The sequence below is a fragment of the Syngnathus floridae genome, chromosome 3 (genome assembly GCF_059516105.1).
Source record: "Syngnathus floridae isolate MCC-2025c chromosome 3, RoL_Sflo_1.0, whole genome shotgun sequence".
Classification (NCBI taxonomy): Eukaryota; Metazoa; Chordata; class Actinopteri; order Syngnathiformes; family Syngnathidae; genus Syngnathus; species Syngnathus floridae.
In genome coordinates, this window is record NC_142415.1 from 10,953,997 (window position 1) to 10,976,710 (window position 22,714).

A 22,714-nucleotide genomic window follows, 5' to 3' on the forward strand; every position below is an offset into this window, starting at 1 on the left:
GCATCTTTTCCTGGTCTTTGCAGCGGGCAGCTCCACAAGGGGGCGCAAATTACCCATAAAAAGAATAACCGCCACTGCCTGGAAATAAAAGTACATTATACATATGAAAGAAAATTGGTGATTAAGAGGCAAGTAGCAATTAAATTTTCACCAAAAGAATGTTTTTATTGTGAATGTTCAACTAAACCCCCACTGATGTGAACAAGAAGAGACTGGTGTCAGGCTGGCCTGTGGTTATGCGGCACTGATTGTACATGAGAATTGTGTGGCCATGAAGGCCTCAGTGCATGATCAAGAAGGTCCAGGTTTGCCATCATTAATGTCAAAGGTGTTTGTATGTGTTATGTCTGTGTGCAGATACGTGATTGTATAGTTAACAAAGGAAGTAGTTGGTCATTATAAGCACCATTACAAACTCCTGTATTCCAGGGGCTTCCTCTAGTTTACAAAGTCAACATAGATTAAAAGTGGCATCGATTATTACAGTATAAACACAATTTACATGAAATATAGAGGAGAGCGGTTGACTTAGGGAAAATAGCAGACATAAAATCGGAGTGGCTGATGGGATAACAGACTTTTGTACATATGGTAGTACAGTGCATTTTGAAAGCTATGCGGTTGTGTTGCTAGCACCAGTAAATATGAATGGGCCATAGAAAAAGGTGGCGAAGTATTGTTTAAATACGCAGTAGGAGCCGTCCAAGCCAAACGCGATTACATCTCAATAGTCCTTGGTGGCTTCCTTTCCTCTCCTAACTGAGCTTGTCGTGATTCCACATCATTGAAGGCAGAAATGTGCTGTGTGCGGGTTTGTTCAGTCACCTACCTGAGGGGAGGAAATGAATTCATGCCAGACTAATGGGACATGCTTTTCTTCCACTAAGGCACAGTCGTAAAAAAACTAACAAACAAACAAAACACAACCCAGAGAGTTTCTGGTTGTCCTTAACGCCGTTCAAAGTGGCACAGATTCCACATATCATCATACAACATGCAAACCAATAATTGTAAAACACATTTTCAATTAAGTTGTAAACGCAATGTGTTCATTTTTTCCACTAGCTTTCGAGCCAGCTTTTTCCCCCCCACAGAAAGTGTATTTATGATATGTAGAATCATCTTTGGCAAACCAACGCTGCACCCCCGCCCCCACACAATCCCCCTCCTCTTTGTCTCTTTGGTGGCAAGCCCATCTCCCTGTTGGGGAAAGCTGAAGTGACCGACCCCCCAACCTCCACAACGCTGACCCAGAGTTGGAGATGTTTAGCCTTTTGTGGATCATCAACTTCTGCCCTCCACAGTCTTGCCCTGTTTAATGCAGGATGATCTGCACCCTCATCTTCAGGATGTCCCCCAGCTGCCCTGAGAGGTAGTCTTTATCATGTCGGTCCTCCAGCTCAGTCAGCTCCTCCTTCCTGTACAGCGGGATGCTACTGATCTGAAGGTCGTACGCGCCCAGAGCGAGACCCTTCTTCTTGTTCAGATGCAGGTAGCTTACGCCCTCCCTCTGGTTGATCTTGAAGTAGCCTGCCTCGTTTCCATAGTCGATGCTGTAGCGCACATGGTCGGTGAGGGCGGACAAAGCCGGAGTGAATTCAAGAATGCGGTCACGGTTGCTCAGGTCACTGATGTTCAGGTGGAGGTGCAGCGTGTCCTCGACGTCCATACTGGCCAGACTGATCATCTCGTATTCAGACATCTGCAAAGAAACAGTTAACCTTGTACATCCATATTGTTGGGTTTATACATAACAATTTTGAGACAAGGCAGCGAGATCGATGACACCTGTACGCCATAATAAAGGGTAAAAATATAAATACAGCCCGATTGGCGGTTGCCAACTCCATGGCCAAGTACACACCAGTGCAATACTATGTGTTAAAGTTTATGTGAGCATCAAATGATGTTTACTATTTTTATGTTTTATTTATAACCATAGTTATACAATTGCACCTCAAAGCACCACTTTAAACTCGCTAAAATGTGAAGCAGCTAAATCACAGGGCGAAAGAGCCATCTGTAATTATGGCTGACTAAATTACCTGCATGTCATCTCCGGGTTCACCCTGTGTTGAATTAGTACTACGTCGTTGGCGCCCTTTCTTGGGATAGCCGTTGATCTTGCACTCATAGCAGGCCTCGGGAGACAGGGAATTCTCATCGTCCTCCTCTCCCTGACCAGCACTTTGGTCAGCACCACCAAAAGCCAACCCTGTGACACAGTGCCTGAAGCAAATACAAGAGCCATCAGGCTGCCGTACACAACAACGGGCTGCAGTGAAACACAAGCCTTCGCTTGTTAGCGTACCCTTGTCCGGCCCTGTAGTAGCCAGTAGGACAACCGCAGAGGTAGCCCCCGTCTGTGTTGGAGCATCCAAACTTGCAGGGGTTCTGGGTGTTGGAGCACTCGTTGATGTCTGAGCAGCCCCCGGAGGTCTGTTCGTAGTTAAACCCGGTAGGGCAGAGGCAGCGGAAGCTTCCCAGAGTGTTGTGGCACGATGCTCCCCCGCAGATTTGACTGTTCTGACACTCGTTCTCATCTGGGTCACGGGAAGTTGAGGGGAAGTAAACAAGCAGAAGGTCAGTGCACTTAAATGGCCCTAACAATAGTGGGGAAAAAGTTGGATGTCAGCACTACGTGGAGATGATTTTATAGACCTTCTTAAAACGCGAGTAAACAATACGCCGCCTTTTGCCACCTGGGTCATGGGGAAAGTACAGTAAAAGCCCCTCCCATTGCATGATAAGTGTTATTTTTGCAGATATTTTCTGGTCCAGTTATGCCGCAACTTTCTTTTGGTGTGATTCCACATTCGGCCACTAGATGGTGTGTTTATTAAATATCAAAGAAGATTAAAAAATGGAAGTATTTGAAGCTCAATGTAAATTTTGCTTAAGAGATTAAGGAGTAATTATTAAATGTCCTGATCCTCTCCCATCCTGCCTTTTATGCCTTCATCTTTGGGCATGATTTTTGATGGTACTGCGAGATTGACAAGAAAAATCAGGACATTACATTTTATTGTTTTTCCACGATGGAGTGGGGAGAATCACAAGAGAACACAGTGGTTTTGCTTACCCACACACTGGTTCCACTGGTAGTGCTGCAGGTAACCTTGTGGACAGCTGCAGCGGTACCCGCCTACTAAGTTCTGACAGCCATGCTGACACCTGTGATTACCGTCACACTCGTCAGTGTCTTTGGGATGCAAAAAAAAAAACCCACAAGACAACCAGTCAACGTTTTTCCTTTGATTAGCTGAGACTGAAACAATGCTTGCTAGTTGTTTTCAAACCTTCACAGCTCTGTCCATTGGGGTCTAATGAGAATCCTCGCTGGCAGTCGCAATTGAAGCTCCCCGGAGTGTTCTGGCAAACACCATTGGCGCCACAAAGATTCGGGTCTGTTGAGCATTCGTTGTTGTCTAACACACACAAAGGAGGAATGGTTCCCATTAACACAAAATACGAGAGAAGGGCTAAATAGGACAAGACAGAATCGAGGAGAATATTTCAGACTGATATTTAGTCACTAGCATTACCTACAAATGAACTGTTTTTTTCTCATCCATTTCTACTCATAAGTGGACGGAAGCACAAATGCAGCACCTATTTTATCTTGTTGGGATTTTAGTAATTTCATCAACCTTTCTTTGGCATAAATGTTAAATATGTGAGAATTTGTCATAGATCCGTATACACTGATGCTGATGTGCTGTGAGTTCATAACATCTGGATTTTTTTTCTATCACTATTAATGTGATCTGTACAAACCAACTAAAAATGTCTTTTAATCTTTTTGTCAAAATAAACAACTGAAACAACACCCCCGCACGACAACATATGTGCCATAAGCCATGGGATATTTCATTCTGCACTTGAGACAGAGCTCCCTGCCTCTGGATGGATGTGAGGTCATGGGAGCTGCTTTATGGCCTGGAAAAAAGCTTATGGTCGTCAGGAGAATCCATTACCAAGTCTCATAACAAACTCGCTATGCTGCAAAACTACAAATGATAAAATTCTAATAAGATAAGAGTGAGCTCAAAGAGAGTTCACAGTGCATGCTTGATGACACAAGAAGTGACACTGGCGAAGAACACCGGACACAGGAAGTCACAAGCACATCATGACTTAACATGTTTATCCGGCTCATTATACACAGAGACAAGAGCACTTCTGAGGAAAAAAATATTTAGACGGGTAAGTCAATCGGTGTTCTGCTTGTGTTTATTTACCGATGCAGGCGGTGTGATGCTGGGTAAAGCCAGGAGGACACTTGCAGGTGAATGCGCCGATAGTGTTGACACACAAGAATTGACAGTTGTGTTGTTTTGTCGAGCATTCATCCAAGTCTGAATAGGAAGCAGGAGACATGACATCATTGTTGTTAGACTATATTGTGAGATGATTGCACACACTGCTGTATGAGGGCTACGCTTTGTCTGAGTCAAATTCCAGTCCGTCTACAGTCAGAGACCTACAAGTGAACTGCGAATGAACCTGAAGGCAGGAACACGAGGCAGTGGCAGTCGTAGCCAAAATTATGCTTTTTTAAAATTGAGTGAGCATTTCACCTCTGCAGCTCTTTCCATCTTCCTGTAGGATGTATCCACGGGGACAGGAACAAAGATATCCACCCTCTGTGTTCTTACAAATGAAGTTACAAGGCTTTGGTGCCTGTATGCACTCATCCACATCTGCAACAAAACACGGCAGTGAGACATCGCTTGATCTTTTCCATAAATACACTATTCCACGAGAGCAGACGTCACGATCGACAAACTCGGGCTGTATTTTTAATGTGCGTGTGTGGGCAGTTGTCTACCCGTGTGGTATTGGCCCTTTACAAGGTAGCGGGAGCGGGAACGGGAACAAGAGGCAGGCATGACAGGAAACGAGTCCAGAAAATGAAGAGAGATGGATGTGAACTATTGGCTTACCCATGCACTGAGTGCCAGTGATGTCTGCGGTGTAGCCGGGTTTGCAGACGCAGTTGTACGAGCCTAGAGTGTTGACGCACTGGCCGTGCTTGCATAAGTTCCCCATCACACGACACTCGTCAATATCTGAGCAAAAGCGTTCATGAGCGTAAGTAGCCGTTTTCCAACCCAATGGCAGTTCTTCAGCCTTGGATTTATTATCATATTTTTCGGACTATAAGGCGCACTGGACTATAAGGCGCACCTTCAATGAATGGCCCATTTTAAAACGTTATCCTTATATAAGGCGCACCGGTCTATAAGGCGCACCATTAATGCATCATGTCAGATTTTTAATCCAAATCAAATCATTCTCCATTTTCTCTTTTTTATTTCAACTTCAGACGCAACAAATTACTTTATAATCACAAAATAATGATGCATAGTCTTTTTGATTCATGATTCATAGTCTTCAGCGGGCCATGACACAATGCTTCGGGCCAGTTTAAATTTAGGAATTTGGTCCATATATAAGGCGCAGCGGACTATAAGGCGCACTGTCGGCTTTTGAGACAATTTTAGGTTTTCAGGTTCACCATATAGTCCGGAAAATACGGTAGATGGATATTTAATTGCGGAATACCTCTGCCATCCGTGGTGAATCCATGTCCCAGAGGACACATTTTCTTGAAGTGGGTGGTCCCAGGGAGTGGACAAAGCTCACAGTTGTCTCCCCAGCCCCTACCCCCATCACAGCAACACTCCGACTTGGTCACCTTGTTTCTGTTACTGGATGTCATCTGACACAGAGTGGTCAGAACCTCAGTGAAACAGAAGCCCTCGCGGTTATCTAAATGTCGGGAGACACGGCGAAGGGAAACATGAGAGCGAGACAAACCATCACATGAGCAAACAAAAAGGTGGCTAAAGGGAAGCAGACAAAGCCACCCAGACATCAGCAGACGTGAGGCGATAACCCATGCGCGCAATCACTAATGTCTGTCAGAAGCCAGATAGTAAGTGAGCTTCACTTTGCTCGGAGTGTTTCTCATAGCCTTCAGTGCATCGCTTTGAATCGGAAGTATATATTTAGATTTTGGACAAAGCCTGTGGAATGATTTCCTTTCCTCTATCTTGACAGTTACAAACACAACACAGTTATTAACGAGATGGGAGAGTGCCGCAAAGGGGCTAAAATCTACTCAGGATGTGAACATCCACATTTAACAAATATAACTAAGTTAGATGGGTATTGCGCAAATACTTACCGATACATTCGGTCTGTGTGGGGTTTGCTGTAAATCCCTGGTCACATTTGCAACGGTAGCTTCCTATTGTGTTCTCACAACGACCGTTCTTACAGATGCCCGGTTTGGCTGTACATTCGTTTAGATCTGAAGCAGACATATCGGAGAAGAAGAAAATATTAAATGGCAAAGATAGAACAATGAGGAATAACTTTTAACAGTCTTACCGATGCAGCCATCTCCACCCGGATGGCGTGTGTATCCAGGAGCGCAGATACACATAAATGTACCGATAAGGTTCTTGCAGGTCATTCCTCTGCTAGCACAATCATCCAGGCCATCTTCACATTCATTCTGGTCTGCAAAACAAACATACTTTGTGTTACTCTAAATATGATAGTCTATACCTACAGTTTTAGATGTGCATCAATGATGGTGATTCGCACGTTTACTGTAAAACAAAGTAGCTCAACGAAATATACAAAGGGTAGTGCAGTGAAACGACCCATATTTTGCAGTTCAGCATTAGAAAATTTGCATATTCCCTTTTTTTCTTTGCCTATTTTAAACATTTCCGCTACTGTTGTTGGATGTTTCTGCTTCTCTCCCTTGTTGTTACCTGTATTTTGTAATATGTATTATCATGTTTAAATGCCAGAAGGTACATTTATTAATTAATACTGTTTGTGTAAAGTCCTTGTGCACATTTGGTTTTTGCATTTGTGATGTCACATCAGTTGGTGTTATTTAGGCTTATGCTAGCTAATACTTGAAGAGCCTCACGTGAAGGTGCGTTGTATGCGGTGAATAATTTAACTAATGAATATGTCATTTATGTACCATAGGTTTATGATTAAGTACATGCTAGATCTAGTGTGTTGATGCTTTATGATCCTCTCCATATTGACTGCTTTGCCACCATCTATTAGCATTAATTAATGATTAATTATTTGTGGATTTTCACTGTTTGCTGTAAGGGAATTCATCTATTGGCTGCTACATGTGCATAGACTTCCTTCCACTTTGGCCTCCATTAATCTGCTCAATATGACGCAGGCATGGAGTTGCATATAGACAAGTAGTAAGAGACTCGGCGGTCTGGATAGAACTGGGAAATAAATAATGACGCTATCGACACTGAGAGGTTCCATCTGTCTCGGCACTTCTCTCCAAATACAACCGTCGCTATGACACCACGCCATCTGAGACAGTCAAGGTGTAAACAGTGACTCGTCCGGTTACATTTTCTCAGACTTTAAGAAGGCTTGAGAAATAATATGTTATGTAACTTCACGAGGGGTTTAGTATTACTCGAGTATACAGTATTAATGCAAAATGACGTGTGATGGAACGAGCTGCGTTTAGGACTGTTTGGTCCTTGAGTTGTGATTCCTACCTTTACACATCCTCCTATCTTCACGCAGCACATATCCTGTTGGACATTTACACTCATAGGAGCCCACTACATTAACGCAGCGGAATGCACACAGCAGAGGATTCTGGGCACACTCGTTGATGTCTACAAGAGAGGAGAGAAAAGGTTACAGGAGTGCAGATAAATTAGATGCAACCAGAGTACATTTCACCCACCTTCGCAGGCCATCATGGGACCAGGCTCAAAGCCTTCCTCACATGCACACTCAAAGCCTCCGATCACATTTGTGCACGTGCCATTTCCGCAGGGGTTACCAATTTCGCACTCATCAGTGTCTGGAATGGACAAAGATATTGAATGCATGTTTATCGCCACTCGTACCAAAGAAAGCCAGCAACAATTGATGATGAGAAACACTTGCCTACGCAAGTAAATCTGAATGCGGTGATGTCGAGGTGGTAGCCCATTTGACATTCACAGCGGAAAGAGCCATCTGTGTTGATGCACTGGCCGTTTTCACAGGGGTTATTGATGCATTCATCGATATCTAAGAGAGACGCAAAGTTAACATGATGGGTCGGAGCAGAACGATTCATGCTAGATAAACACTCATACCTTTCTGAACCTCATCGACCCCGCGTTGGTATCCCTTATTTTTACAGAGAAGGGGAAACGCCTCTAGAACATCATACACAAAAGTCATCAATACCAAAAACATCTTGTATGAATCAGCATTCTGGTGTTGTTTTGTTTCCATGTATGATGAAAACCTACCCTCGGTCTCGCCAGGGCAGATTTCACAGGGATCTCCCCAGCCTTGACCCGGCATTCCGGTGCAGCAGCATTCTTCCTTGGTAGTATTCTGCGGCTTTGGAACCTGACATTGTCCATTTTCAAACCGTGTATAGCAGTAGTTGATGCGTACATCTGGCAAACACAAGAAACAGAAAACAGAGGCAAAAAATGAGACAACTGGATAACACAATTTGAAACAGTATGATGGGCCAAAGCATTCTAAGTTTAGACATACATACTACATGTATGTTAAAAACTAATAGAGTGTTTCCTTGAGATTAAGTTGTTTTGTTACCAAACTCAACTTGCAAGTGAAATACGTATTCTCCATTGAAATTCCATTTATCTGTTCAAACTCCCCAAATCATCACATTTTTGTAATGCCAAGTCAAAGTAGCACTGGATTGTGCAAAGCTATCATTATAATAAGTACATAAAATAAAGGGACTTTGAAAATGACTGTAATTTTGGAACAACAACTGTGCATCTGATCGGAACATAACAAAATCTGCCCTCCTTTGTTATCTGTCCATAAACTAAAATGCAAGGCCATCAGTAACTGTTAGCTGATGACAACCAAAAAGTTCATGTGGCTCGATCAAAAAAATATTTGTGTTCCAAAAGCCTCACTGTAAAAGATTCCAATTGTTTATCAAAACTTAATTGAAGAGAATTTACTGAGATTTTCACATGTTGATCGATTACAAAATAGATTTCACTGAAACATTGCGGCGAATGCATAAAAGCAGAGGACTACATGTTGGTAAGGATAAAGGCAGAGAGATGCAAATACATTTTGAATCACTATGCCGTCGAAGAAATGGTCCAAACTTTTATTAATGGTTTCCCGTTCATTATCATCCATGAACCCGAAAATAATCTGATAACAAATTATGTTGACGAGAACTCTGCTGAACACTTACTGAAGAACACATTTTCCGCACATCAGCTCCTGTGAGTTCCCAGATTAGGGTTTGTAGCGTTCTAAGTTTGAAGCTTGATCAGAGCAGAAAATTGAGCTTTTTCTTTTGCTGTTTTATGCTAAATAGCTATAACTCAACTCGGGGAGGTTGGCAAATGAAGAACATTGTGAGGACTCTAGTTCTTCCTGGCTCTTGTAATGAGAAGCACATGGTCACACACTCCGGCTAGCTCTTCACCCAACTGTGCAAATAAGTGCCTTGACCTCCACAAACCGCGCACACACACATGAGCGTCCACCTGGCGAGGACATGAACACCTGGTGCTGTGTACACAGCGACTTAGCGGGTCCAGTTACTTTGCTCCACAAAAACAATCTGCAGATATTTCCTCAGAACACGTGATGCCTTGTGCACAGATGTTGTGTCAAAATGCTTTTAGATGTTAAGCAAAATAGCAAACACGGGCAAAGCAGTCTTTTAAGTCAGTGACACATGGAAAAGAAAAACAAACAATAGCAAATACTAACAATGAAATATTCCTGATGGGATCCAAAACATAATGTTTAGTGTATTAGTGGGAGTGACCATATTGTTCTATTTTGATTCAGGGATCATTTGGACAATCGTCAGGCTATGAGCATTTGACATCTTAGGCTTTGCAGTATTTGTAAGCATATCTATCTGAATGATACCTGAAATCAAATATATGTATCGTGACTTCTTGGACGCCCCATCGCCTTCTCCATTCATCGCATGTCAATCATCCTTTACTATAAAAACAATCCCAAAACAAGTGTGACGGGATTTATCCTTGATCTCATTTCTTTCCTGCATTTCCCGCCCTCCACCCTACAGCTCTATTTCATGCCCCCACCCTTCAGTCAAGCACAATTGACGCAAGGGAGAGGGGCGAAATGCAAACTTTAATCCACCTCTTCACAACCGGTGATGTCATCGCTTGAGTGTTTCAAAGGAACTCCCTAACAGTGGACTCGGCGCTCCCCCACCCAAGCGCTAAACACGCGCACGCAGTACATAAATGCACACATGCACGAACGAGGAGATGGGAAGGTGGTCGGTCTGGACTTAGCAAAAAGCAGCAGGGTCAGTGAGTGCTTTCTTGGCACATGAGGATAAAACTACACAGATACAGCTTGCACCTCATCTGTAAGATAGTTTGAACATAGTCTTGTTTCTCTCACATACTTACCTAAACATCTGCGTCCCGAGGCAGACAGTTGGAAGCCCTCAGGGCATAAGCAGGTGAAGCTTCCCTCCGTGTTGGAGCAGGTTCCAAACTGACAGATCTCGGGTGACTGCGAACACTCGTCAATGTCTGGCATGAAAGAAAATCAAATCAAAATTGGTACAGACGTTTACTCGAAGGCTTTTTGTTCATCTGCTTCAAAGTTAATGGGGATGGGGTCAAATCAGTCAAGTCAGTGACTCAGAGTTTATTAAAATATGAGATTTGCGAACGGAACATCACAAGGGGAAGAACCTTGCTGTCATGCGTTCGGCCGTCACAATGACCAGCTGCTGCTCTTTTGCTGAAGTTAAGTATTTATTAGTGCCGTTCCTCCCTGCTTCTAAGAACAGAGCCCTTAGTAGGAATGTGTTGAAGTCTGCCGAATATCTCTTCATCAGCACCACTCCATAAACAATCCAAGCATTCTAGTTTGGGCCCACTCCCACATGTGAGGAGGAGGAGAAGGAGACAAATGAGACATGAATGGGGAGCAGTGCAGGCAAAAGTTTATGCTCATCTATTTGGAGACTGTTCTTACAAAGAATCAAGACAGGAGTAAGGTAATCTGGAGGGATAGTTTTGATTCATGAAATGTATTCATTTTGTTAGCAGAATGACCTCAGATGAAACTTGCTAGAATAATGCTCACAAAATACCTGTAGCTTTTTTACTTTCTTTCTTCTGCTACCAGTAATTGTGTCAGGGGACAAGCCACCACTGGTTGTGGGTTGCAAAATTTGTCAATTTTGAAAGTTGCAATCTTTTCATAGAAATTACCAGGAACAAACCAGAAATTTTGTTAACTCCTTCACTTTGTCATCTCGAATCCAACTGGTACTATATTTCTTATGTACGTTTTTCAACAAGTAGGTATGAAAAAGGGTCCCTATAGATGGCGCATTGCCTTGGATTGGAGGTCTATACCACTTTTGAGTAGAAGACAAAGGGTAGGTGTTGAATCTCAGCTTGTTAAATCGATTATGAGAGAAATGCCAAAATAATTTAAATCCGACAAGTTTAGAAACCTCGCAGGCAAAAAGAGTCTGCACATGTATGGTATGAAAAGTATGTAGTTAGCAAATAGTATTTGTTTTTTTTCAGTGATTGTTTCGGCCCAAGCGCTGATGTGATGCTTCTTCAGTGACTGCTTTTTATGTTGAAGTTACCTTCACAAGTTTCTTCATGGAGAAAATATCCAGGCGGGCAAATGCATCTGTACGAGCCATCCAGATTCAAACAGGTGCCAACGCCGCATGTGCCAGGATTCACTACGCATTCATTAATATCTGAGAAGAGAGAGACGCGTGAGGGGCATTGAATAAATTAGTAAATCACACAGTACAGTTGACATGAAAATAGCTATACTTTCTTACCTACACACTGTCTTCCATCAAGCGTAAGTTCATAGCCATCGTTGCACACACACTGGAAGTTGCCCACAGTGTTCACGCACTGCCCGTTACGACAGAGTCCTCTCTGGCTCGAGCACTCATCAATGTCTGCACACAACAAAAACATAAATACAGTTGTATATTACCTATAACGTTGCCGTGGTTCTCATATATATTCTTTGCACGCATGTACAGTACCTATACATTCACTGTTATGTGAATTCTGGAATCCAGGGTAGCAGAGGCAGTTGTATGAGCCCACGGTGTTCTTACAGGTCCCGTTGCCACATGGTTGTTGCTCGCACTCGTCCGTGTCTACGCATGTCATTTTCAGTTCAAACAGGATAGCACTCACTAGAGAAAAGAACAATTGGAAGGTAAAACAAAAAAAAAAGGTCTTACCAACACACATTGACTGGTCCTGCGTTGTTTTGAATCCATTGGGGCAGATGCAGCGGAAGCTCCCTCGCGTGTCAATGCACTGACCAGGACTGCAAACACCGGGGTTCTCAACACATTCGTTACGATCTAAGGAAAAGGCAAACAAATGCATACGTAGACCAGAAATTTAATGCAGTATGTTTCAATTAAAGTAGGAGGGGTAAAACCAGACAAAGCATTTCATGAAAGTATTTAGCTGATTTTCATTTACCTCCACAATAAACAGGGTTTGACAAAAGATAACTGCCATCTACATATTTTTTTAATTGTGCATGACGTAAATGAAATAATTACCACCACTAAAGTCATAGTCTATGTACAATGTAATCTAAAAAGAAGATTCTGGCATTAGCAGCTTCCACTCCAACCAGTGCCATCTTACATTTCTGTACATTTCCTTTGTGTTTCTCCCAATTCAAGTTATATTTATTCATATAGCGCTCCATCACAATAAAGTCTTAACAGGCCTTGCATGCCCACAGTTGACAAATATTAACAACATCCCCTTAGCTTAACTCCTAGGAGGGCAAGGAAATACTAAAAAAATAAACATGTGTGGAGAAATGGGAAACCTTGAGAAGGGGCCGCAGATGGGGGAATCCCCTACCAGACTCTTATATGTTTTGACATATTAGGAGTCAACTGAACATGCATGTGAAGGACATACTGTACCTAGGCATTGTCCCGTCGAGCTGAAGCGAAATCCAGGTCTGCACTCGCATCGGTAGCTCCCAGGCACATTTAAGCAGGCTGCATTCTGCTGGCACACGGGTCCATTCTGACACTCATCGATATCTATGAACAGGAGGAGGGGATGTGTTATTATCTTGAATTGGTATTTATGTGCATCAGGATAAGAAAAGTTCATCAGTATTGTACCTTCACAAATCAGTAGCTTGTCATTGTAGATGAACCCAATGGGACACTCGCACCTGAAGCTACCGATCCTGTTGATGCATACTCCATTCTCACACACGCCTGGGATTTCCCTGCATTCATCGATGTCTAGTGCAAGGAGCAAGATAAACATACAATATGAAATACCCTACTGACAAAAAGTTTGTACCGCGATAAAAACATGTCGCAATCATTCAACTGTTACCAATAACTCTTCCAGTCGTGATGTCGATATAATATCCTGGTCTCTCGCTGCCGCACAGGATGGCAAACTCATCTGAGTGGAGAAAAATTCACGTAAGGTTCACCTGTTCTTTCGTCTGTGTATATGATGGTGTGTTGGACCTTACCGCTGCTGGGTACAGGACACTGCTCACAGGGTTTATTCCACGCACGACCAATGTTATAGGCACAGCAGCACTTCTTTTTGGTCATGTTGAATGTTAGCTCTCCATCACATGTTCTGTTGTCGGAATAAAAGTTCCTGAAGCAGTAGCTCTTCCTCATATCTATAAGTCATGACAAAATACAGTGGTTACAGAGGATTGTGTCCTGTCAACTTTCTATCTAAAGGTTATTGTATTTCATATGTATTCAGACGTACCCATGCAATTGTTGCCTCCATTGACTTGCATGTAGTCCACGGGGCAGATGCAAGTGTAGTTTCCGATGGTGTTGTAACACTGGCCGGGCCCACAAATACCCGGACGCTCACACTCGTTGATATCTGCGCACAAAAAGATTTTTTCACTTTCTACTTACGAGAAAGTACTTGACAAAATAAGCATTTTATTATGCAGTGATTTTTGATACTCTACATTCAGGTTTCCATTTAAATGAAGAGTTCAGCGCCATAAAGATGTATTTGCTTTATTAGGCCTACGCATTTTTTGGTGTAAGATAAGATTCATTTCAAAGCCATGCCACATCTGTTTTCCATTCTTATGACAGTTAGTCTGGTTTAGCAAAAAGAGTAAGTGCCTGTACCGGCAGTATTTCAGAGAATAAAAGTCCAGGAGAATAATTTTGCATTTGTGAACAAAGTTTGCGGTTCCAGCGATATCGAGTAATTTGCGAGTCAGCATGGGCGAGGTAATAAATATTAAAAGTTAAAAAAAAATCTTGATTACCACACCTCCTGACTTGAGGCCACAATAAAATAACCTCCTGAGCAGCCCCCACATCTCTTTTAGTTGTTAATAGTCCAACCTTTACAGTGCTTGTAATGAAAGCATGGAGCCGGAGCCATGGCAGCACAGAAGGATGCTGGTCAGCCACTACGGGACGTGCTTGGGGATTCATTTCTACTTATTACACAGTTTTATACGTCATTTTCTAATTGCATCAGTCATGGCGCTAACACAAACGGAGTTTAGGAAGATAATCTTGCTTTCGTGAAATTGTTGGACGTCTGGTACTCGTGGGCATTTCCTACCATCAATGACAATCGTAATAAATTACCATATTAAAGTAGTGATAAAACATTACTTTTGGGTGGTGTATTGATGTTGGTGAGGCAATATAAGGTAACAAGATAACTCAAGAAAGATGGCGGTTTTTTTGTTGTTATTTTGGAGATGCCGGCGATATGTCATCATGTAATACCGTCACAGATTCTGGTCTCCGGGTTGAGCGCAAAACCTCTCGGACATTCACACTGAAAGCTCCCAAAGGTGTTGATGCACTTTCCTCCCTGACACAAGCCCGGCAATTCCTGACACTCATTTATATCTGTCGGGGAAGAAAAATCACAATGAGGGAATGATTTTCACGCAGGAGTCATTCTAGCTCCAATATTAGCGTCTGACCTTCCAAGATGACAGTGATGGGGTTCGGTCTGAAGCCTTCGCCACCTGGGCACAGGGTCTTATACTCGGCTGTGGGGCACAATTACAAATCAGAACGTCAACAAATCATGTTGTTGTGAAACATAAGTGGAATAATATAGATACTTTTGTTCCATAGAAGCAGTTTCTGAACATCTGCTAGCAATTTTCATGCAAGTTGCATAGCGCGCTCTCATTTGACCAGACACGCCAATTATAGTAAACACACGTACATCTATTCAGGAGTCAGTCTGAAGCTTGAATGTTGGCAGTCAACATTTAGTATCCAAGCCTGACATGTCTGCTGACAGTAATAATAACCGGAAATGACTTCAAGTGAGCTAAGGGTTCTAAGAAGCAAATTGGTTCATTTCCTGTGACTAATCAAAGCTAACTGCAACTGATCATAGTCTGATGGCTCATGCACGCAAATGACATCACTAAATTAGAAATAAAAAGAGACAGGCATAACCCGTGTCATGTCAAGAAAGGACTTGGTGACCCACTGTAGTTGAGAGCTGGGCATAATTCACACGGGTTGCCCCAAGCATGGCCCAGAGAACAGCAACAAGATGCTTTAGAAACACCAACTCCAATCTCATTGGAACAGTCCAAGCTCTCAGATGAGTCTCCTCTGGGCCGCACATCCAGGTAGCAGCTTCCAGAGCGAGTGTCTGTTTGTGCACAAAATAAACATTCACCTCAGTATATTGTCAGTAACTAATCATTAACATGTAAAAGAACTTATGCGTCTCACCTACGCATCCCACCCGGGTGGGGTTAAGCTCAAAATCGGGGGGGCAGTTACAAAGGTAGTTTCCGGGGGTGTTAACACAAATCCCGTTAATACAAATGGTTGGGTCTGCACATTCATTGATATCTGAGAAAGACAAAGCAAAAGGTTTTGATAGTGTCAGTCCCATATAAATACATGAATGTGAAAATAAAAATAGCAAAAATGGGCAATGTCATCAAACCTGTGCAGTTGCCTCCACTCCTGTCCAGTTCATAACCAATGTTACATTCACATCTAAAAAGGCCTGGAATGTTCTTGCAGCGTCCATTGACACAGATGTCAGCGAAGGTACATTCGTCAATGTCTGTGAAAAAGACAGGGGGAGGAAGAATGAAAAAATTAGGAGGTGGGAAGAGGAAGAGGGAGGGAGGCCCAAGGCTGGGGATTATGGGATCAGCCTGCAATAGGAAGTGAAGACCTTGCTCACGTCTTCTCTAGATAGAAAGAAAAAAATGGCAAAACGTCTCTGGTCCGGCACGTTCTTAGATGAGATGTGTCAGAAAAGTTCCAGGACTAGTGTAATATGATATATTTCAAATCCAAACTACAAGTTTTACCCTCCTCCAAAACAGTTTCCCTTAATGAGCTTGGGGAAACGGAATCACACAAAGACAATTTGCGTGAGTGTCGAAAGTGCTCCAGCCTGGTGATATTGTTCTCGGGAAGGAACTGTCAGATGCTCAAGGCAATGTGAGCAGGTGCATTGTCATAATTGTGTAGGTGTGAATGACAGTCATCTGCTCCCTGTTTTTTTTTTTTATTGTGTTCACCTCACAACTATCGTTAAGGTCAATTTCTGCACATACAACCATCGTATTACTTTAATAGCTTGAGTATTGCTCATTTATTTTCAAATCAGGTCCATGAATTGTTAAGAGTTAACATAAGGAGACCAGATGCCCCCGCCCCCGTGCACATTTTGGGGCCGACAGTCCTATCTACACCATTTGAGTCAGTGTTTATGGAATCATTTGTAATTTGATGTTTTGACCTTGTCTGGAATAATCAAACAGAATTGTCACATGTGCCACATATTTTAAGAATAGGTGATCGATTATTTATCAACACGCAGATGTTGTGATGGAATGATAAACTAACCTTTTGCGACTTTTCATCGTTTTGTCAGTAAGTCACTTTGTCCTGCTTTTCCTTCATGTGGCTGCAACTGAATGTACCAAAACGAATCTATTAATTTGCGCATGACTTATCATGCCCAGTTCCAATGCCTCATGAGTCCCATTTGAATACATTCTCTGTTTGGATGGATTTTTTTTCCCCCCGAGAGCATAAACAAGTGACCATTCACGACGAAAGCATTTTAAATCGGTAAAAATGATTCAATGCCGTTGCCTGTTATCTTACCCTCACAAGCTTTGCCGTCAGCGGTGGGGATGAAGCCCATGTCACATTCACAGCGATAGCCGCCGGGCATGTTCAGGCAGTGGCCACTCTCACACAGGTTACCATTCTCTGCGCACTCATCACTGTCTGCAATTGGAGGTCACACAAAATAGAAAATGTATTATATTGGTTTCCCCCGAGTCAGGCTTCTGGTTTGCATGTGTGACCTGAGCAATGGAAGCCATCTCCGGAAAATCCATCTTTGCATGCACACCGGTACGAGCCCATGGTGTTGAGACATTCGGCGTTGTTGCTGCACAAGTGGGTCCCATTGGAGCATTCATCCAGGTCTTTAAAAAGAGAAAAAAGAAATGACATTCAGATTTGCGTACAGTATCATTAATGGTCAAAAACATTTGAAGGAATGAAAGGTTTAACTCAAATTAAACCAACACGATAGACGGATTATATTAACGCGACCTTTTTGTTTTCAGTGTGTAATGTTTGCGTTACCTGTGCATTTAAGGCCATCGCCGATCCACCCAGAAGCACAGTTGCATTTGAAGCTACCTGCTGTATTGGTGCATGTTGCATGTCGGTCACAATTGTGAGCTCCAATTTCGCACTCATTGATATCTGTCGAAGAGAGGAGAAATAAAGGATTAATATGCTTAAAAGAGCTTCATTCCCTGCATCACCCATCCACATCTGGGTTTTGGCCACTTTTACTGCCACTTGTCCCATGTGTGCTTGCAAAGTAGGTATCTATTTTGTCTTTCTCTGTTTTGAACTCGCCCAAAAATGTTTGTATACTCGTGAGACAAACTCTTTTTGAGGCTGGCAATTAGAGATCAGCTCTGCTGGTTTACAGCCTCCCCAAATAAAGGTTATGTCTTAGCTCCACGGTATTTGAGGATTGGCTTAATATGAGGCCTGAGAGCAAATAAATCTCTCGGGATCACAGAAGGAATTAAATACAATTTTCCTCCAAGCTTTGATGTTAGCACATGAAACGGGCACTCATTGTGATGTGCAAATATGAAACACAAACAAGGCAAGAAATGTGTCAGCAGGCACAGCTGGTGTCATGGATGAGGATCCGTTTAATGAGGTAAATATTTGGCAGATGATGGGCAACTAAAGAGGAAACAAATAAAGAGAAATACACCAGCTGTCCTGTGCCAGCTTCACAACCTGTCCAAAAGTGAAAATGTGTGTTATTATGGCTGGTGCTTCAGTTTAGCTCATCATCTTGCTATTCTCCAGCACAGCTAAGACACCATTCGGCTTTCTAACCCACCCGAGGACATCCCCACCCATCTTAACTTTCCAATCAGCTTCTAAACACATAAATACAACAAACGAACAAAGTCACAGACCCTGCCCTGTGGTTTTCAGTGTTGTGGGATAGAACTGACACATTATCCTGGTGAGAATGTCAGCAACATCTTGACCAGATGTCATTCATTTTTCTCACACATGCACAACAATTGATCAAATGACAATGACTTTTGTTGTTGTTGTTTTTTTAAATTACTGTGACTTCCACACAAGAAGACCAGAGAATGGATGAGCATACTATGAAACATACTGCTCACTGTATATTGAGAGTCAAGCGCAATAAATGGCCATCATCATTTTTAGCACGTGGTTAATTCAGTGTTCTTCATGTTCCCTGTGAATGTTTCCAGTTTGTATTTGTGTGTTTATTTGTCCAATTCGATAAATGGCTGAAATTGCATCAACAACTGTCACGCTCCTTTGAGTTATAAATGTTATAAAAATCAATTGTAAAGTAACTATCATACAAGTTTGTCCTCTTTGGCACATATGAACTGAACTGAAGTTAAGTGATGGTCGACTCCCATGTAATTCATACCCTGGTCGAGTTTGGAAGAAGTGTTGCTTGGACTATCTGGACGAAATTTGTCTGGCAGTCATGCATCATTATTGGATAAATAATTTAGAGGGAGCATACTCTAGAGCAGTGCAATCAAGAGTACTACATCTAAACTATCGGCCTTATATGCATGTACGTAATGAGAAATGTTAGGAATACTTTGAACGTGAAACTTTGGGTCGAATATCGGTAATGAAAATAGCTCATGTGTTTGTTTGTTTTTTAATGTCACTTAAAACAACTTTATTATGGCTCACATACAAAATGTTGAACTCAAGAATGTGACCAATGAGATGTTCAGTTCAGGTTGAGAATATTTACCTTATAATATGTACATTGCGGTGCATCTGCACTTGAAATCCAAATTTTGTTTAAAAATGTCTTACTTGAGACAAATTGCTGACATGTTTTCTCAGTATTCCGGAGCTAAAGTTCCCAAACTGTGAATCACAATTGGCTGCATTGGATATTTTAAAGGGACCAGGAAAGCCAGTGTGTGTATCGCTATTTTTAATCACACATCAGACAGTCTGTTTATTTGTGTCTGAAGGTAGACATGCTGCTGCTGACTATGCGTCTGACTCATTTCAGCGCGATGGGGCCAGTTCAGATCCCAATCCAAGTTGTCAACTAGTCCTCTCCAGCAGTCTTTTAAGAGCCATTGTAAATCAGAATTCACTCAGACTAGACGAGCAGCGAGTTTAAACTCAATCAGGCCGGATGGGCTTTGTATTTATGTGTTCTGGAGTCATCTCAGGTGATTACAGGCTGCGAAGGCTCTCCAACTATCACGTCATGTTTAACTCACCTTCATGAAAGAGCAGCAATGGTATAAACTGTGGTGCAATGCGATACATGCGTTTCAAAAAAAGAATCACGGCTCCTGTTCCCGATGTCGTCAAGTGTGCGTGCATATGTGGTCTCGGATGATGGTGATGCAGCTACTTCTGGTTAGCTCGATATTCTCCTCAGCTAAACAAGTGTTTTTTTTTTTTTTTGGACTGTTTGACGGACTGACGGATGATGGAAGTGTGGTTCAAATAACAATGATGGACTATGACAGTTTGGCTAAAAATAATGATGGACCGATGAAGTCGGGCTGCTGACGAATAGCACGCCGGCAATATTTACTGACACTCCCATCTCTGAAAATATCCTCACTCCCTCCTTCATAACCAATCTGCTTCTTCCCTGACATTCACGCCGTGACTTTGTGGCTCATTTTATCTCAGGCTTGTTTTGCTGCATTGAGCAGGAGAGGAATACACGCCAGTGTGTTGGTGCCGCTCACCTGTGCAGCCTGTCGTTCCTTTGCGGACAGAGTATCCCAGATCACAGTGACAGATGAAGGATCCCTTTGTGTTCTCACAGTTCCCACTCAGGCAGATGTTGGGGTTGAGCTCACACTCGTCCACATCTTAAGAGTAAATAATGACAAACAGTGAAATTGACAAGCATGTGTTTCATTTTAATAAGCAGCACAATGGGCACTTGTGCTGACCTTTTCATAAACGCTCAAATCATTGTTTTGAGCTTTTTGTTTTGTTTCTCAGTGGAACCAGGCATCGAAATGTCACACATTCCTCTCCACCACAATGTTCACTTTAATATCATCAACAACAATATTACTCACTGCTCGCTCACCCGCTCTGAGTCATAAAATTCTACTGACATGACACATCAATTGGATAACCTTTTAAATTAGTTCCCTCTTACTAAAACAATTAAGTGTTTAGCTCCTTTAGTTTTGTTTTGGGTATAAAATAACGGAGATCCGTTACCAAGGCAGGTCTTCATGTCCTCAGATGACATGAAGCCATCGAAGCAGAGACACTGGTATGTCCCCGGCGTGTTGGTACACTGGCCTCCATCACAGATGTCAGGGCTCTCCTCACACTCATCAATATCTGAAAAGAAAAATATCAATCATTTTCTTACTGCTCAACTGTTAACAACCACAAGTAAAATACCACTGCATAGCTCTTAGTCTTAGCATATGTATCCAGCAATTATCGTCAAACATATACAATGCATTTAGAAAGAAAGATGCTTCTTTAAATATTGAAGTGCTACATGGAACTTTTTGACTTCAGCTGAGCATGTTCACTTCCTTGAAACACATTGTAAAAAAACTCCCTGGAACATACTCTTTGCATAGAAATGGTTTTAACCTTATAATATACAGAAATTTGCTTATCTTGCCACAGAGAAAAACATACTTCCAAACATTTCAAACATGCAAAGGTGACATCGGCTAATTACCTGTGCAGCTTCTCAGATCAGGCATTAGAGCGTATCCATTATGGCAGCTACACTCATAACTGCCTTCTGAGTTTGTGCAAAAGTTTTCACACCCTCCGTTCTCAATGGTGCATTCGTCGATGTCTGAGTGTAACGAAAAAAGGAAAAAAAACACATGACATACTGCTTGCATGTATGATGAATATGCATATGTGTAAGAGTAATATATGGAGCACACACCCACACAGTCCAGCCTGTTCTCCGTCGATTTGTAACCTGTGTCACAGACGCACTGATAGCGTCCAATCATGTTGACACACTTGCCGTGCCTGCACAGCTTGTCGCTCAGCTCGCATTCATTGATGTCTGAGGAGTACAGATTTCATTTTAATACTCAGCTATGGCAAGGAAAAGACATGGAAAAAACATTGATAGACTTTCAACTTGTTTTGAATCTCTAAAGCATTTGTTTCCAATATTCAAAACACACACCATATTAATCATTGCTAAACTACATCTTGTGCCTTTCTTAACATTTTTTTTTGCCATTGTCAAGTTGTTGGTTCTCATGCATCTATCAGCAACTAAAGACCTGACTCAGACACTTGGACCATACGCAAATCCCCAGAGAGCTCACAGAACTCAGAGGCAGAAGGATGGAAAAGAGCCAACGCTTGTCACGATCTCACCGTTCACTTGATGACACGCTTTCTCCACTCGTCAGCTGTCCACACCTTTTTTTATTGCCAGAGAGCCAAAGTGGGAATTTCATTTGCCAAAGAAGTGAATAAAGGCTCAAATGAAAACGGTTTTGAGCGGTCCACCCAAGTCTTCATTCTGACAACCTCATCACTCACCTAGACAGGCCGAGCCGTCGGGAGCGATCTCGTGTCCCTCGGGGCACACGCACTGGAAGCTCCCTTCGTTGTTGACACACTCGCCTCCCCGACATAGCAGAGGATTGCGTTCACACTCATCGATGTCTGATGGGGAAGAGGAAAGAGTTGGAGATAATAAAATCTGACCGTCTGGCTGGATGTGACCTTAGCGACAAGAAATGACTCAAATGATGTAATTGATTAAAGGCGGCATAAATCATTAAGTCTGGCTGCTTTTCTCAACCCAGCCTGCTTTTTTTGTTTGTTATTGTGTTGCCAATCGTGGGCTAAAAACTTCAGCCAACGAAAGCAATGATGCTCACTCACCATTGAGTGAGCACGTCGCTCAAAAATTTTAATCTGGTTGGCTAAATGTAATTCAGAACAGAAATAGCGCCGTAAGTATTTTCTCAGATGGTAAGACTGGAAGCTGCACATAAATATTTTTTTATTGGAGGGTACATTATTATGGATTGAGTTCAACTATGT

The 22,714-nt window shown here is 42.4% G+C and overlaps 1 protein-coding gene across 1 annotated transcript in view; it reads right to left on the reverse strand.

The window, feature by feature from the left end:
- Positions 1-139: 139 nt before the first annotated feature.
- fbn1 (fibrillin 1) overlaps positions 140-22,714 on the reverse strand; it is a 48,068-nt gene continuing 25,493 nt past the window's right edge. Inside the window, exons 29-67 of the mRNA XM_088371184.1 lie at positions 22,205-22,330; positions 21,588-21,713; positions 21,369-21,491; positions 20,888-21,013; positions 20,398-20,523; positions 17,720-17,842; positions 17,434-17,556; positions 17,228-17,353; positions 16,047-16,169; positions 15,827-15,949; positions 15,576-15,743; positions 15,052-15,120; positions 14,849-14,974; positions 13,848-13,970; positions 13,594-13,752; positions 13,449-13,520; positions 13,226-13,351; positions 13,019-13,141; positions 12,308-12,433; positions 12,104-12,220; positions 11,888-12,013; positions 11,681-11,800; positions 10,476-10,601; positions 8,322-8,474; positions 8,163-8,225; positions 7,969-8,094; positions 7,763-7,882; positions 7,569-7,691; positions 6,400-6,531; positions 6,194-6,319; positions 5,569-5,775; positions 4,947-5,072; positions 4,581-4,703; positions 4,242-4,358; positions 3,300-3,428; positions 3,083-3,202; positions 2,312-2,543; positions 2,046-2,229; positions 140-1,702 (exon numbers count right to left, since the gene is read on the reverse strand). Of these exons, the coding sequence (XP_088227310.1) occupies positions 1,316-1,702; positions 2,046-2,229; positions 2,312-2,543; positions 3,083-3,202; positions 3,300-3,428; positions 4,242-4,358; positions 4,581-4,703; positions 4,947-5,072; positions 5,569-5,775; positions 6,194-6,319; positions 6,400-6,531; positions 7,569-7,691; positions 7,763-7,882; positions 7,969-8,094; positions 8,163-8,225; positions 8,322-8,474; positions 10,476-10,601; positions 11,681-11,800; positions 11,888-12,013; positions 12,104-12,220; positions 12,308-12,433; positions 13,019-13,141; positions 13,226-13,351; positions 13,449-13,520; positions 13,594-13,752; positions 13,848-13,970; positions 14,849-14,974; positions 15,052-15,120; positions 15,576-15,743; positions 15,827-15,949; positions 16,047-16,169; positions 17,228-17,353; positions 17,434-17,556; positions 17,720-17,842; positions 20,398-20,523; positions 20,888-21,013; positions 21,369-21,491; positions 21,588-21,713; positions 22,205-22,330 (5,294 nt within the window). The 3' untranslated portion in view covers positions 140-1,315. The remainder of the gene's footprint in view (positions 1,703-2,045; positions 2,230-2,311; positions 2,544-3,082; positions 3,203-3,299; positions 3,429-4,241; positions 4,359-4,580; positions 4,704-4,946; positions 5,073-5,568; positions 5,776-6,193; positions 6,320-6,399; positions 6,532-7,568; positions 7,692-7,762; positions 7,883-7,968; positions 8,095-8,162; positions 8,226-8,321; positions 8,475-10,475; positions 10,602-11,680; positions 11,801-11,887; positions 12,014-12,103; positions 12,221-12,307; positions 12,434-13,018; positions 13,142-13,225; positions 13,352-13,448; positions 13,521-13,593; positions 13,753-13,847; positions 13,971-14,848; positions 14,975-15,051; positions 15,121-15,575; positions 15,744-15,826; positions 15,950-16,046; positions 16,170-17,227; positions 17,354-17,433; positions 17,557-17,719; positions 17,843-20,397; positions 20,524-20,887; positions 21,014-21,368; positions 21,492-21,587; positions 21,714-22,204; positions 22,331-22,714) is intronic.